Genomic DNA, 15899 nt, shown 5'->3' with positions numbered 1-15899 from the left:
CCCCCATCCAGTTTATTCCACCCCAAGGAAACCTATTTGGTTGCAAACATTAAAATGGTAATTTGAAAAGAAAGTGGAGTGTAAACATAGCCAGAAAAGCTGTGCCAGTGATCTAAAAAGTGTCAACAATCTCTGTGTTTTTTCATTTACAGCGAATTTTCGTGGTAGCGTTTGCCATATTGGCTGTTGCAGCCTCCGCTGCCATCGATAGTCCTTCTAATGAATATCTGCCACCATCGGAAGACACTGTTGCATTGGATTCAATTGAACCTGAAAGTTCAGCTGCACTCACGGATAATGGATACCAGTATAGAACGGTAAAACGTCTAAAGTATAGGCAACGTCGTGATGTCTCCGAAGTTGCCAATGAGTATCTGCCTCCTGCCGAAGAAACCTCTACCGAGAGTGCTGCTGTAGTAAAGGCTGCCGAAGAATCCGCAGCATTGGGAGAAAATGGGTATGAATATAAAACTGTTCGTCGTTTGAAGTATCGTCACCGTCGCGATGTATCCGAACTTGCCAATGAATATCTGCCTCCTGCCGAAGAAACAACCAACGACGATGTTGTTGAAATCAAATCGGCCGAGGAACCCCAACAGTCTGCTGTATTAGGTGAAAATGGTTATGAATACAAAACTGTGCGTCGCTTAAAGTATCGTCATCGTCGTGACGTTTCCGAAATAGCTAGCTCATACTTGCCACCGTCTGAAGAAATAACCACAGAAGCTGTGGCTGATGTAAAATCTGCCGCAACACCTAGAGATTCTTATTTGCCCCCTGTTGAGGGAGAAACTTCCACCGAAGCTGTGGCCGAAGTCAATTCTGCCGAGGAACCCCAGGATTCCGCTGTCTTGGGTGACAATGGCTACGAGTACAAGACTGTGCGTCGTTTGAAATATCGTCAACGTCGTGATGTATCCGAAATTGCCAATGAATATTTGCCCCCTGCCGAAGAAGAAGCAACCACCGAAGCTGTGGCCGAAGTTAAGACCGCTGAAGAACCTCAGGATTCCGCTGTTTTGGGTGAGAATGGCTACGAATACAAAACTGTGCGCCGTTTAAAATACCGTCATCGTCGCGATGTATCCGAAATTGCCAATGAATATTTGCCCCCAGCCGAAGAAGAAGCAACAACCGAAGCTGTGGCCGAAGTTAAGACCGCTGAAGAACCTCAGGACTCCGCTGTTTTGGGTGAGAATGGCTACGAATACAAAACTGTGCGTCGTTTGAAATACCGTCAACGTCGTGATGTATCCGAAATTGCCAATGAATATTTGCCTCCTGCTGGAGAAGAAGCTACCACCGAAGCTGTGGCCGAAGTAAAGTCCGCCGAAGAATCTCAGGATTCCGCTGTTTTAGGTGACAATGGATACGAATACAAAACTGTGCGTCGTTTGAAATACCGTCAACGTCGTGATGTATCCGAAATTGCCAATGAATATTTGCCCCCAGCCGAAGAAGAAACCACCACCGAAGCTGTGGCCGAAGTTAAATCCGCCGAGGAACCTCAGGATTCTGCTGTTTTGGGTGACAATGGCTATGAATACAAAACTGTGCGTCGTTTGAAATACCGTCAACGTCGTGATGTATCCGAAATTGCCAATGAATATTTGCCTCCAGCTGGAGAAGAAGCTACCACCGAAGCTGTGGCCGAATTAAAGTCCGCCGAAGAACCTCAGGATTCCGCTGTATTGGGTGACAATGGCTACAAATACAAAACTGTGCGTCGTTTGAAATACCGTCAACGTCGTGATGTATCCGAAATTGCCAATGAATATTTGCCCCCTGCCGAAGAAGAAGCTACCACCGAAGCTGTGGCCGAAGTCAAGTCCGCCGAAGAGCCTCAGAATTCCGCTGTTTTGGGTGACAATGGCTATGAATACAAAACTGTGCGTCGCTTGAAGTACCGTCAACGTCGTGATGTATCTGAAATTGCTAATGAATATTTGCCCCCTGCCGAAGAAGCTACCACAGAAGCTGTGGCCGAGGTTAAGACCGCCGAAGAACCTCAGGATTCTGCTGTCTTGGGTGACAATGGCTATGAATACAAAACTGTGCGTCGTTTGAAATACCGTCAACGTCGTGATGTATCCGAAATTGCCAATGAATATTTGCCCCCAGCCGAAGAAGAAGCCACCACCGAAGCTGTAGTCGAAGTTAAATCCGCCGAGGAACCTCAGGATTCTGCTGTTTTGGGTGACAATGGCTATGAATACAAAACTGTGCGTCGCTTGAAATACCGCCGTCGCCGTGATGTATCCGAAATTGCCAATGAATATTTGCCTCCTGCCGAAGAATCCACCACCGAAGCTGTGGCCGAAGTTAAATCCGCCGAGGAACCTCAGGACTCTGCTGTTTTGGGTGACAATGGCTATGAATACAAAACTGTGCGTCGCTTGAAATACCGTCAACGTCGTGATGTATCTGAAATTGCTAATGAATATTTGCCCCCAGCCGAAGAATCCACCGCAGAAGAATCTCAGGATTCGGTTGTTTTGGGTGACAATGGCTACGAATACAAAACTGTGCGTCGTTTGAAATACCGTCAACGTCGTGATGTATCTGAAATTGCCAATGAATATTTGCCTCCTGCCGAAGAATCCACCACCGAAGCTGTGGCCGAAGTTAAATCCGCCGAGGAACCTCAGGATTCCGCTGTTTTGGGTGACAATGGCTATGAATACAAAACTGTTCGTCGTTTAAAATACCGTCAACGTCGTGATGTATCTGAAATTGCCAATGAATATTTGCCCCCTGCCGAAGAATCCACCACCGAAACTGTAGCCGAAGTTAAATCCGCCGAGGAACCTCAGGATTCTACTGTTTTGGGTGACAATGGCTATGAATACAAAACTGTGCGTCGTTTAAAATACCGTCAACGTCGTGATGTATCTGAAATTGCCAATGAATATTTGCCCCCTGCCGAAGAATCCACCACCGAAGCTGTAGCCGAAGTTAAATCCGCCGAGGAACCTCAGGATTCTACTGTTTTGGGTGACAATGGCTATGAATACAAAACTGTGCGTCGTTTGAAATATCGCCGTCGTCGTGATGTATCTGAAATTGCCAATGAATATTTGCCCCCAGCCGAAGAAGAAACCACCACCGAAGCTGTAGCCGAAGTTAAATCCGCCGAGGAACCTCAGGATTCTACTGTTTTGGGTGACAATGGCTATGAATACAAAACTGTGCGTCGTTTGAAATATCGCCTTCGTCGTGATGTATCCGAAATTGCCAATGAATATTTGCCCCCAGCCGAAGAAGAAGCTGTAGCCGAAGTTAAATCCGCCGAGGAACCTCAGGATTCTACTGTTTTGGGTGACAATGGCTATGAATACAAAACTGTGCGTCGTTTGAAATATCGCCGTCGTCGTGATGTATCCGAAATTGCCAATGAATATTTGCCCCCAGCCGAAGAAGAAGCCACCACCGAAGCTGTGGCCGAAGTCAAATCTGCCGAGGAACCTCAAGATTCTGCTGTTTTGGGTGAAAATGGTTACAAATACAAAACAGTGCGTCGTTTGAAATATCGCCAACGCCGTGAAGTTTCTGAAAATGCTTACCAATATTTGCCCCCCACCGAAGAAACTTCTACCGAGGCCATAGCCGAAGTAAAATCTGCCGAGGAACCCCAGGAATCCGCAGTTTTGGGTAACAGTGGCTACGAATATAAAACAGTGCGTCGCCTTAAATATCGTCACCGCCGTGAAGTTTCCGATATAACCAATGAATACCTACCACCCGCTGAAGAAAGCTCCACCAAAGCCCTCTCTGAGGATCCCATGGATACCGCAGTATTGGGTGACAGTGGTTATGCTTACAAAACAGTCAAACGCCTCAAGTACAGACAACGCCGTCGTGTTTAGTGATATTCGTTAAAGTGTGATATATATAGCTTCAAATACCTTACATCCTAATTAGTAAAATAAACAAATTACCTTAAAGAATTTACCCAATGCCTTGTAATCTAAGCCATCGGAACAATTGAAAACGACACATTTCTTGGCAACAGCTTTGGCCAAGTCCTTGCAGGTTTCTGTCTTTCCCGTGCCAGCTGGTCCTTCCGGTGCACCGCCCAGGCATAATTTTAAAGCTCCCATCAATGTTCTGAAAGGAAGTGATTTCTCGTTAAATATTTATCATTTCGTTTGTTGATCCACCCCCTCCTACTCTCCTCCTCCTTTAAGCTTTAAAAATGAAAGTGTGTTAAATGTCATGATGATGATGTTGTTGTGCTATGCATTTTGGCTTTTGGGATTAAACAAAAGGCAAAAAGCGGAAAAAGAACTGTAGTTTCACTTCCTATATGGGACAGTTCTTCTGTGTATTTTTCTCTATTGTATTGCATCCTGTTCGCCTTGAGGACATTAAAACATTGCCAGTCGGAGATTTATTTATGGCGCTTTGCAACACAGGCGAAAGGCAAAGCGCCTCAGCAAATGGATAAGAGTTCCGCTGTATGTATGGGTGGATAGAAGGAGGAATAATCGAACAAACGATGACCTAATTCGTTTGTAAACTATTTGTGCAAGGATATTTATGTCATGATTGCTGATATCAATTGCATGGCAAGGCTCTACTGACCTGTAACAACGATCCGTAAGGGGAGTGACTACCAAACGGGTGGTATTGCCCAAATACTCCATGCCATATTTGACATCGGTGACCACCATGCTGACACACACCCACTCTTCGCGTTCTATGAAAAAAAAATCAACTACATATTTTGCCAAATTTATGAATGCAGACAAGACTTACTTTCGGTAACCTTCCAATAGTATCTCAATTGGGATAGCCAATCAAAGCTTAGCAGAGAAGAGACTTCGACATCTAGCAGATATTTTACAACATCACGATCTATGAGGATTGTAAAAAATCATTAAAATATCTTCCACCCATTGATGCCCATTCGTTTTATGTACTTACCATGAACGTCGAGGACTATAAGCGCCTCAATGGTTAGCCTTGTGCCCGTGCCCAAGTCCGTTCTTACCAAATTAACTAAATCTCCAATTTGTGCATTGCATTTGTCCATATAAGCCGGAAGTGTTGACATTTCTATGGCTTCCTCTACCTGAAAACAAAAATTTTGGTAAAATCAATGGATTAAACGAAACATCTATTGTAGAACTTGTCGTAGATAACGATTTTGAGAACCTATTGGTGTGTGTGTGTATTTTGGCCCTTACAAATTTATCCATCCTTGGAGACACGAATGTCGAGTTTTACGCAGATACCTGCCATCACGGCCCAAACCTGCGAGGCCCAAGGCCCAAGGGTAAATACAATGCGTCTACCAACGCCCCCACATGTGGAAACCCACACATGAGTACCAATTTGATCCCACGTATTTGGACGTGTTCACCTCCTTGGTTAGGAGCGGAGCACTACCTAAAACTCCTTCCGATCTATGGGTCACGGCACCCGGTTGAAAACGCAACTCCACGCCGAGCTTATGCTCTACCCGCGATTTGGGTACAAACCACAGCCACCACGTTGCTCCCCACTGGGGCCTCACCATTGTCAGGCTGGAACCAAAGTTCCAGGGGCTCCTGACACCCGTGGTACCAGATTAAAGTCTCCGGTCAGACTTCATAGCCTTAAAAGACTACTACCAGTTGAACCCCAAACAGTTCCGGACTGGTCAACTGAATGGGAAAAAATCACCCTACGCCGACCTCAGCCAGCATACAAAAGTATGCATCAAACATACAACCAGACAATATACACAAAACACAAACAGGACACGGCAGCCCTCGCGGGCTACGCCACATAAATCAGCAACAACATGGGACTTTACAATCAACGCGGCCACCCTCACGGATGACCGATCACAACCACAACAGCTAACGGAATCAACAATGGGCAAACACCGCTGCATCAACATGGGCAAGGCAGGTGCCAGGCCATGTCATGCGCAGCACCAAATCACACAGTCGCGCCAGCACAGCAACACCTCTAAGTCTAGTTCGCCTCCTAAGAAATACTTCCCGGGCAAAGGTGGCCAGCCTTGCAACAGTCGTCTCGTCTTCAAGGGCCCTACTGAAATCCCACATCTCAAACCTCCCCCCTAATCCTATTAACAAAGGTAGCGGTGTTACCAATATTAAGTATTATCAGGTCGTTAGTATTCAAAAAATCTGCCAGGGCTTGGCTCCTCTTATTAATGTTGGTACTAACCCACGAAATGTGGTGAGTGTTCGCAACGCACACTATTAGTACCCGACACGGGATAGCTGTGAGCACCACACAGGCTGGATAATTTTTATGACAAATAACGCACTTCCTCGGCCACGTACCAGTGTTAGCATGGAATATTTGGTAGTTGATATGGTTCAGTCCAGAAACTTTGTACCGTGTAGTCCATGGCTCCTGAATTAAGGCAATATGTATCTTGCCCTTGCTGATTTTCCCCATCAGAGCGTGAGTAGCTGTGTCACTCCGGTGGAGGTTTATCTGGAGGACTTGAATCATTGTCCTCTATTAGATGGGCTGTTTGTGAGTGGGTGATGGTCTCATCGTCTGCTCTTCAGGCTGCATTGAACTTCCCTTCGCTTTGAATCGATTAAACTATCCATATAATTTAATTTTATCCCTCGTTGTCGCTAGCAGAGATCCGACGCTTGCCTCCAGCCGCCCCTAACTTGGGAACAGACGCCGATGATATATATTCCCATCCATTTTAAATTACTTTGAAGTTACATTTACCGTGATGTAGGATTTCAAAACTGCTGCTACAGACTAACGCTTACATCTTCTAATACTTATAATTAAAACATTTAGGATGTAATCTTTAAAATCTTAAGAATTTTAAAATCAAACATAAGAATTGAATAGCATTTACCTCGTATGTCCAAGCCATACAGGATATCGTTTGTACAACCTGCCCTGGCCATGAGACAACCCAGCGGATGCGATCAGCAACATAATAATCATCCCAAGCATATTTCAGTTGTTCCCTCACACTGTCGAGCATTGTGATTTCAACTTCCTTCAGCCAGGCTTCCACTAGACCCTTGAATCCATATAAAATTAATTATAAGAACTTACTCATATTTGTTGGTGCACAAGTTAAACTTACATTTGCAGATTGTGGGTTAATTTTCCGCACCAGAGCCACTTTTTCGTCCTCATCAGATATCATTTCGGTTATTTCTAAATTATCATCGAATGTAAGTTGTGATATCTAAATATAGAAAAAAAACAAACATCAAACATAATAAGGGGCCACAACAAAGTTTGTTAAGAAAAAACTATTGAAAAAATTTTATGTTAAGGAATTTTCTACCTTGCAACACCACAAGGTGGTTGTTATTTATTAATGGTCAAGTTATATTTTCAACAAATCAAAGTAGGAACTAAAAGTTTGCCATAATTGTGTTTTTTCATTTCATTGACTTACCCCCTCAAAACATTTCTTTAAATGCGGCTGTACACGCAAAGGATCCTTAGTTTCCGACAGGATCTCTAGCAGCTCATCATTCGATAGAAAAAAGAAACGAGCAAAGAATAAACGTTTCTGCTCCAAGTAAGTGTTTAAGCCCTTCTGCACTGTTTCCAAATCTTCCACAGCCTTTTTGAAAATAGTCAACATATCGGGATATTCAGTGGCTGCCATGACATGCAAATCCTCCAATGTATGCTGCATAATGCGTCGCCATATTTTATCGACTGCCTTGAAGCTGCGTCCCTCCAAAGGCATTTGCCGCATAATATCTTCCGAACAGAAGATGGGCTCCAAATACATCCATGTTACTTGCACCTCAGTCCAGGTGTCCATTATATTTTGTATGAGGGCCAAACGATTTTCCCAATCATCAGCTTTCGAGCCTAAGGCCACAATATAGGGAGATCTTTTCATAGCCTGGGTTCGCATCAAATGGTCATCCAGCAGGGTTTGTATGTCATCCAACGAGGCCAAGATGTGAGTGTCCGAATCACGATATTGCAAAATATCAAAGCAGACATTCTTCCAATCACTTTTCATGTTGTCGAGCAATTGATTCAAGTCGTATTCCTTGCCTGCAGCAATTGAAATCTCCTCCAATTGTGGCAAGATGGTCATAATGCCAGCATCAATCATATCCTTAAGGCTGGGATACAATGTGGGATTGCATTCTTTGCCCAAATGTTCCGAAATCATCTCCCAATGACGCTCCTCCAGGCCTTGACGGCAGATGGCATCGAGTACGGGTAAATAGACTCGAAATTTCTCAATTTTAACCCGCACCTGTTCGGCAGCTCGTTTGGCAACTGGATTATAAGATAGTTGACGTGACAATTTATAGACAATCTGTGGAGATAGAAAGTGGCAAGGGGTGGGGAAAAACTTGACATTAGGAGAAAGGGAATCATAATGAAACTTTTTTTGTGTCATAACAAAGGGTGTGGGGAACTGGCAAAACTTGTAACAAGTGCGGACAAGCCGAATTATATATGCCCTACATCTTTTATCTGAAGGCCAACGTATTGCAGAGGTTAGCATATCCACCTACGACGCTGAACACCTGGGTTCGTATCATGGAGAGAACATCAGAGAAAAATGCCAGTGGATGTACTATGCCATGAAAAAACTTCTCTCCAAAGAGGTGTCGCACGGCGGCTCGCCGTTCAGACTCAACTATAAACAAGTAAAAACGTGCTCAATTTGGCCGGGCCTAATGCTTGGCACCCACTACCATGGATTCCGCTAAAAATATACTCTTATTAATTTATTCATGTATAACCTCTAGTCCGAGGTCTCACACTTTCTTTCTCTTCCCTTTCTCTAACTAGGCCTCCGAGTGAACTCACCTTTGGTGGGCAACCCATTCAACCTAACCTAACATAACCTAGCCAAATCAGGAATTAATTGAGGCTTCAATGGTCTCAAGAAGTCATATCAGGATATTGGCATATAGGGGGTCTATGTCACCATATTGACCGATTCGTATAAAACTTGTCACTGATGTTGTATGTCATAAAATAGGTTTAAAGGTAAAATTTCAATCAAATTAGGTAACAATTAAGGCTTCTAGGGCATCAAAAAGCCAAATCCGGGGATCAGTTTATATGGGGCTATATCCGTTTATAGACCGATTCTGATCGTACTTGACACGGATATTGGAGGTCATAATACAAGTCTTTGTTCCAAATTTCAGTCAAATCGGATGAAAATTGAGGCTTCTAGGGGATCAAGAAGTCAAATCCGGGGATCGGTTTTTATGGGAGCTATATCTGTTTACAGGTCTATCCGGATCGTACTTGGCATGGATGTTGGAAGTCATTACACAAGTTTTTGTTCCAATTTTGACAAACAGACGGACGGAAGAACAGAAGGACGGGCGGACATTGCTAGATCGACTCAGAATGTCAAGACGATTAAGAATATATATATATATACTTTATGGGGTCGCAGACCTATATTTCAAGGTGTTACAAACGGAATGTCTAGAGCATACTAATACCCCCATCCTATGGTGGTGCCTATAAAAATTATAAAGTGTATGGAACAGAGAGTTTAAACCAAGGTATCGGTTTGTATGGGGCTATATTTATTTATAGACCTATCTGGACGCGATTTGCTGTTGATGTTGGGGGTACAAACGAACTGTCACTAGAACATTTCAGTCAAATCTAACAAATGGAAGGTTTCTAGGGGCTCGGGAAGTCAAATCCCAAGATCGATTTATATAGAGGCTTTAACTACTTATGAACCTATGTGGGTGAGATTTGATATGGTTATTGGAGGGTACTATTGGTACGTACTTTACATACCAAATTGCAGCCAAATCGGACAAATAATATGGGTTCTAGGGGTCGAGAAGTCAATAGTAGCCACAAGTTTGGTCCAATCCTTACAAAATTTAGCAAGAGCTGTTTTATTTGTCATCCCAATACGTGTGCAGAATTTCATCAAAATCGGATTAGATTTATATATATCTTTTATTTGATATGGATTTTTTGGCCTCAGTCGCCATAATTTTGGTTCGATCTTTATAAAATTGAGCGTGAGATGTTTTATTTAACGTCCCACAGTGGGCCAAATGGCAAAAAAATTGGAAATAAGTCTACAACTTTTTATCTGTTGATTTTAGCCATACAAAATGTTCTAGACATTTGTAGAGGAGGACATAGGCTTTCAGAAAAGTGCTGTTGTTGGTCCATATCTTTAATACAGGGTGAGCTACAGGGTGTCAAAGTTGACCACTTTTGACTTCTCCAAGCTTCTGGGGGCCATAACTTTTGATCTACTCAACCGATTTACATGATTTAGGACTCTAGAGAAAGAGCTTGACAAGATCTAAAAAACTTACGCATAAAGTACCATGCCATCGTGTACTGTTAAGGAGTTATGAATTGTTTAATTTTAAAATATGAAAATTTGGCCTTGGTTTTTTTCAGTGTTTTTTTAATAACTCCGTCAATTTTAAAGCTATAAACTTCATACTTCACACAAATTATGCCAGCATATGTGTGCATAAAATACAAAAGGAATCACGTGAATATCTTTGGCGGTTTAAAAATGGCATCGTTTTCAATATGAAAAATATTTTTTTTGTCAAAAAATTGCAAAATTTTTCAAAAAAGATACTCCCATTTCCTTTAAGTTTTCGCAAACTTTGGCCGTCAAAGCATTATCATTTCTTTCCATTTTCACAAAGTCGAGGTATTAAGAAAAGTTTTAAGTGCTAATTTGGCTAATTTCGATATCAAACAACACCGTTATCTTAAGACCAAAATGGCCAATTTTTTTACTAAACTTCAAAAGTTTCTCACTGGAAAAAAAGTTCCACGGGGATTTTTTCGCTTTTTTTGAACTTAAATGAAAGCTTAAAATGTTCCCAACATTTTAAGGTATGTCTCGCCATATCCTAGCCATAAATGAGATCGTAGCGATCAAAATACTGAAAAAAGTCAATTTTCAAGTAGTGCTATATTCATTGCTAAAAAACAAGTATTACGTCACATTTTATTGCAAAGATGTTAAATAAACTTTTATTTGGTAACACTTCTTCTACAAAACACAAAAAGAATCATGGAAATATCTCTATTCTATTCCATTTTATGGAACCGGCAATAAAAAAGTCAATTTTTCAAAAAAGTCGAATTTCCCAAATTTTGTTTTTGTTGTCCTAATTGCACATGACACACTATAGCCATATTTACGCAACATACCTTATCGTAAAGGAAATTTTCATACCTTTCCAACGATGTATAAAACATTTCTCAACTCGGATTCTATCTACTCTAAAATTCATTTACACTTCATTAAACTCTATATAAAAATGTCTATTTGTGAAATGGAACCTTATATGGGGCCTACACTAAAACATTGATAGATTTGCCCAGGGTTTACAATACAAATGTGTTAGAATAAAAAAAGGTCTCCTGCCAAAGTTTAAAAAAATTGGAATAAAAATATGTGTTTTAGAGCGAAAACACTTCGCATCGGCGTGCGTTTATATGTATATTAGCTACTCCCAAAATAAAAAAGCATTTTAGTTTTGTATTATTTGATTTTATTCTCTACCAAATAATCTAAGGTATCAAAATTTAAAAGCTCTTTAATTTGAATGGCATCGGGATCGTCCTTATCTATATCGTCACATATTTTTGGTAGCCATTTAGTTCTGATGCTGTATAGTACCGGATCAGACGATAACAATAAATATTGAAGTAAATCATAATTTTGGTTAAATTTGGTGCTCTTTCGGGTATTGAAAAGCCGGAACTGTTTAACATCTCTATTACGGGATTCCTGAGCTTCTTCTGTAAGTTCTCCTAACGGAAGTATGTTGTATTCCACAATTTCCTTGCCATGATGTAAGACTTTATGTACTGTCGGTGTTAAAGCTTTCCACGAATATAAATCAGATAAAATGTTTTTTGTGTCATTACTATAAGCTTCAAATTTGGTTGAATTTATCATCTTTTTGCTATTGATTACAGCCAAAATCACTTTGAATCGTCTTAGCAAGTGTTCATCAAGACCGGTTATTTTAGATGTCGATACGGGGTCCTCAAAAAACCGCCTTGCCGAGTTGCCATCATTTGTGCTTCCGTATCCGTAAAGAGGTTTATCTATTATAAGTCCCTTTTGTTTAAACTCCAACTGGATTCGATTCTTCTCTTCCTGCCTCATTTTGTGAAGATCTTGGTTGTTTCTAGCAGAGACATCGCGGTTTCCAGGGCTAGTCCGATATTTAAGGTCATACGATAAATGCAAACAATACTCCATGAATCGAATTCTACAGTGCAGGGGCGAAATACCGAAATTGAGCGCATTTTCGTTTACTAAATTTTCATCAGACTTGTCCTCGAATTGCCCATTCTTCTTGCCACAAATATTGCATCTCCAATTGGACATAACGCCAGTTAATGCGTTTGCCACCTTTCCATCGATCATAGTGAGTTGTAGTTGAAACGAAACTTTTATATTTCTTCCCAATTGGTTTATAACAATCATGGGTAATGCAGCAATTTCTTCCTTTATTTCGTTCACCAAAGATCGTGTTGTGTTCCGGTCTTCCTTTGTATACTCAAACCGAATTGGGCGACATAAATATTTTGACCCAGGTGTTCTATTTATCCATATATCTTGAAATGCATTTTCTTTCGATGATGAAGATTGGTCCTTGTACAATCTCATTCTCAATGGTACTAATGATGCCATGAAAATTGATGCGAAGTTGGTATCTATTTCTGTTTGTTGCTTATATTCGGAAAATCCAGATGATCCATCACAACCCCATTTGCTGATCAAAACCACTTCGGAATTATTACATGTGTTCAACTGTTCTTCAGTAAAATTAGAAATAATTCTAACAGCTGTATTTTCAACAAGATCAGCAAGTTTCACTCTTGCTTTTAATTCGTCCACGTATATATTTGATGGCACCATTTTCGTCCTGGTGTTGTACAATTTATGTTTTGAGGGTAAACAACCCCATCCTTTTTCACGAAGAGCCTTCCTCATTGTTGAGTATTTGTTTCTTGAGAGGCCTAGGTTCAAAATCAGGGCCAGTGCATCTTCCTCCGTGAATTCTGTAGTCGATTTTGGAGTTGGAATACTTTCTACCATTCTCTTTACCCTTTTCGGAGATGCTAATGGTAAAACATCGACAATTCGTCCAACATTTTTTGGTTGTGTTTTTAACAATGCTGTTTTGAACGTATCTTTTATTAAATTTGGCGGATGTGCCGCCAATAGTTCCTCTTGTTTTTTCTTTTTGGTTTTCTCCGTAACTTCGTCGTATGCTTTGCTAGGCCGGCCGGGAATCAGCGGTTTAATTTCAATAAGTAGATCCGATTTCAGCCACTTCTCATACATTTTGAAAAACTTGATTTTTGCGAATGAACATTCTGGCAACCTTCTCTCAAATGATTTGTAGAATTTTTCAAGTTTGTCTAAAGCGTCTTTATTTAGCCTTATTCCATATATGTGGTCCAAAGTGTAAACAAGTTCCTTAAATGACTCCGTGTATGATTTGGAATCATTTTTGATGTCCCATACAATTTTCGAAAGAGTGGAATACTTCAGTATGACTTCCATAACTTATAAATGTCCTTTACGCCTCTACAAAATATAATGAAGAAAATTTGGATTTTGTTCAAATATTTATGCAATATATTCACAATTAATGACCCATTTCAGGTATCAGACGCAATCGTAAAAAGGGGTCCAAAGTGCCTCTTTTTACTTACTCTTCTATAATTATTTACCTGGACTCGAATTTGGTTAAAAAAAATGACAATGAATTTTTTATGGGTAGGTTTTTTCACATTCATTGATACGGTGGATTTCCTGGGAATTCGACATAGCGAAACAGGTAACATTTGTCTGCATCAAATCTTAACACAAATATATATATATATGCAGGTATATTTCTAGGTTACTTTTTATTCAAAAATCATCAGCTTACATTAAAAATAGATGTAGGTACTATACAAACGCACGCCGATGCGAAGTGTTTTCGCTCTAAAACACATATTTTTATTCCAATTTTTTTAAACTTTGGCAGGAGACCTTTTTTTATTCTAACACATTTGTATTGTAAACCCTGGGCAAATCTATCAATGTTTTAGTGTAGGCCCCATATAAGGTTCCATTTCACAAATAGACATTTTTATATAGAGTTTAATGAAGTGTAAATGAATTTTAGAGTAGATAGAATCCGAGTTGAGAAATGTTTTATACATCGTTGGAAAGGTATGAAAATTTCCTTTACGATAAGGTATGTTGCGTAAATATGGCTATAGTGTGTCATGTGCAATTAGGACAACAAAAACAAAATTTGGGAAATTCGACTTTTTTGAAAAATTGACTTTTTTATTGCCGGTTCCATAAAATGGAATAGAATAGAGATATTTCCATGATTCTTTTTGTGTTTTGTAGAAGAAGTGTTACCAAATAAAAGTTTATTTAACATCTTTGCAATAAAATGTGACGTAATACTTGTTTTTTAGCAATGAATATAGCACTACTTGAAAATTGACTTTTTTCAGTATTTTGATCGCTACGATCTCATTTATGGCTAGGATATGGCGAGACATACCTTAAAATGTTGGGAACATTTTAAGCTTTCATTTAAGTTCAAAAAAAGCGAAAAAATCCCCGTGGAACTTTTTTTCCAGTGAGAAACTTTTGAAGTTTAGTAAAAAAATTGGCCATTTTGGTCTTAAGATAACGGTGTTGTTTGATATCGAAATTAGCCAAATTAGCACTTAAAACTTTTCTTAATACCTCGACTTTGTGAAAATGGAAAGAAATGATAATGCTTTGACGGCCAAAGTTTGCGAAAACTTAAAGGAAATGGGAGTATCTTTTTTGAAAAATTTTGCAATTTTTTGACAAAAAAAATATTTTTCATATTGAAAACGATGCCATTTTTAAACCGCCAAAGATATTCACGTGATTCCTTTTGTATTTTATGCACACATATGCTGGCATAATTTGTGTGAAGTATGAAGTTTATAGCTTTAAAATTGACGGAGTTATTAAAAAAACACTGAAAAAAACCAAGGCCAAATTTTCATATTTTAAAATTAAACAATTCATAACTCCTTAACAGTACACGATGGCATGGTACTTTATGCATAAGTTTTTTAGATCTTGTCAAGCTCTTTCTCTAGAGTCCTAAATCATGTAAATCGGTTGAGTAGATCAAAAGTTATGGCCCCCAGAAGCTTGGAGAAGTCAAAAGTGGTCAACTTTGACACCCTGTAGCTCACCCTGTATTAAAGATATGGACCAACAACAGCACTTTTCTGAAAGCCTATGTCCTCCTCTACAAATGTCTAGAACATTTTGTATGGCTAAAATCAACAGATAAAAAGTTGTAGACTTATTTCCAATTTTTTTGCCATTTGGCCCACTGTGCGTCCTAGCACATATGCTAAAGTCGGGCCAGATTTAGATATATCTCCAATAGGGTCCTTAAAGTCTGTAGAAGCGACCATTTGCAAGGTTCTATTCAGTTTTTCAACAGGTATGCGCAGAGGTTAGTATGTCCGCCTATGACTCTAAACGCCGTGGTTCAAATCCTGCCGAGAACTTCAGCAAATTTTTTTAACTTTGGTTTCCTAGTGCTGGAAAAATTTGTGAGGTACAAGCCATGTAAAAACTTCTCCTCAAAAGAGGAGTCGCACTGCGGCACTCCGTTCGGACTCGGCTGTAAAGAGGATGCCCCTTACCGTTGACCTTAAACTTGAATCGGACTGCACTCATTGATATGTAAGAGGTTTGCCCCTGTACCATACTGGAATATTCATGAGCAAAATATGCATTGTGGGTTTCCTTATTTGGTGAAGGGAAATGTAATGCCTATCTAAGTTACGCAAATGGGCCATGCTCTAGAGCTGGCAAACTATCGATAATCGCAACATTCGATATATTAATTATTAATATCGATAGTATC

At 40.2% G+C, this 15899-nt stretch overlaps 2 protein-coding genes across 3 annotated transcripts in view; one reads left to right on the top strand and one right to left on the bottom strand.

The window, feature by feature from the left end:
• The window catches only part of LOC106086176 (dynein axonemal heavy chain 3), a 430123-nt gene that overhangs the window by 319838 nt on the left and 94386 nt on the right, over window positions 1–15899 (bottom strand). For both annotated transcript variants that reach the window (XM_059360617.1, XM_059360618.1), the window contains 7 exons: window positions 7403–8293; window positions 7082–7186; window positions 6845–7015; window positions 4927–5074; window positions 4759–4857; window positions 4585–4699; window positions 3939–4107 (listed from right to left, as the gene is read on the bottom strand). In XM_059360617.1, coding sequence (XP_059216600.1) covers window positions 3939–4107; window positions 4585–4699; window positions 4759–4857; window positions 4927–5074; window positions 6845–7015; window positions 7082–7186; window positions 7403–8293 — 1698 coding nt within the window. The remainder of the gene's footprint in view (window positions 1–3938; window positions 4108–4584; window positions 4700–4758; window positions 4858–4926; window positions 5075–6844; window positions 7016–7081; window positions 7187–7402; window positions 8294–15899) is intronic.
• LOC106094555 (uncharacterized) lies at window positions 18–3866 on the top strand. The gene is made up of 3 exons (XM_013261776.2): window positions 18–57; window positions 153–737; window positions 840–3866. The coding sequence occupies exons 1-3, from the start codon at window positions 55–57 to the stop codon at window positions 3864–3866; spliced, it is 3615 nt and encodes a 1204-aa protein (XP_013117230.2). The 5' UTR covers window positions 18–54.

This window comes from Stomoxys calcitrans, chromosome 1, assembly GCF_963082655.1.
Source record: "Stomoxys calcitrans chromosome 1, idStoCalc2.1, whole genome shotgun sequence".
Lineage (NCBI taxonomy): Eukaryota > Metazoa > Arthropoda > Insecta > Diptera > Muscidae > Stomoxys > Stomoxys calcitrans.
The sequence above is the reverse complement of the archived record's forward strand: the minus strand, read 5'-3'. Positions and strand labels throughout refer to the sequence as shown.

Coding starts and splice junctions, on each gene's coding strand:
- LOC106094555 (XM_013261776.2), top strand. Junction 738..839: donor CCACAGAAGCTGTGGCTGAT/GTAAAATCTGCC, acceptor GAGGAACCCCAG/GATTCCGCTGTCTTGGGTGA.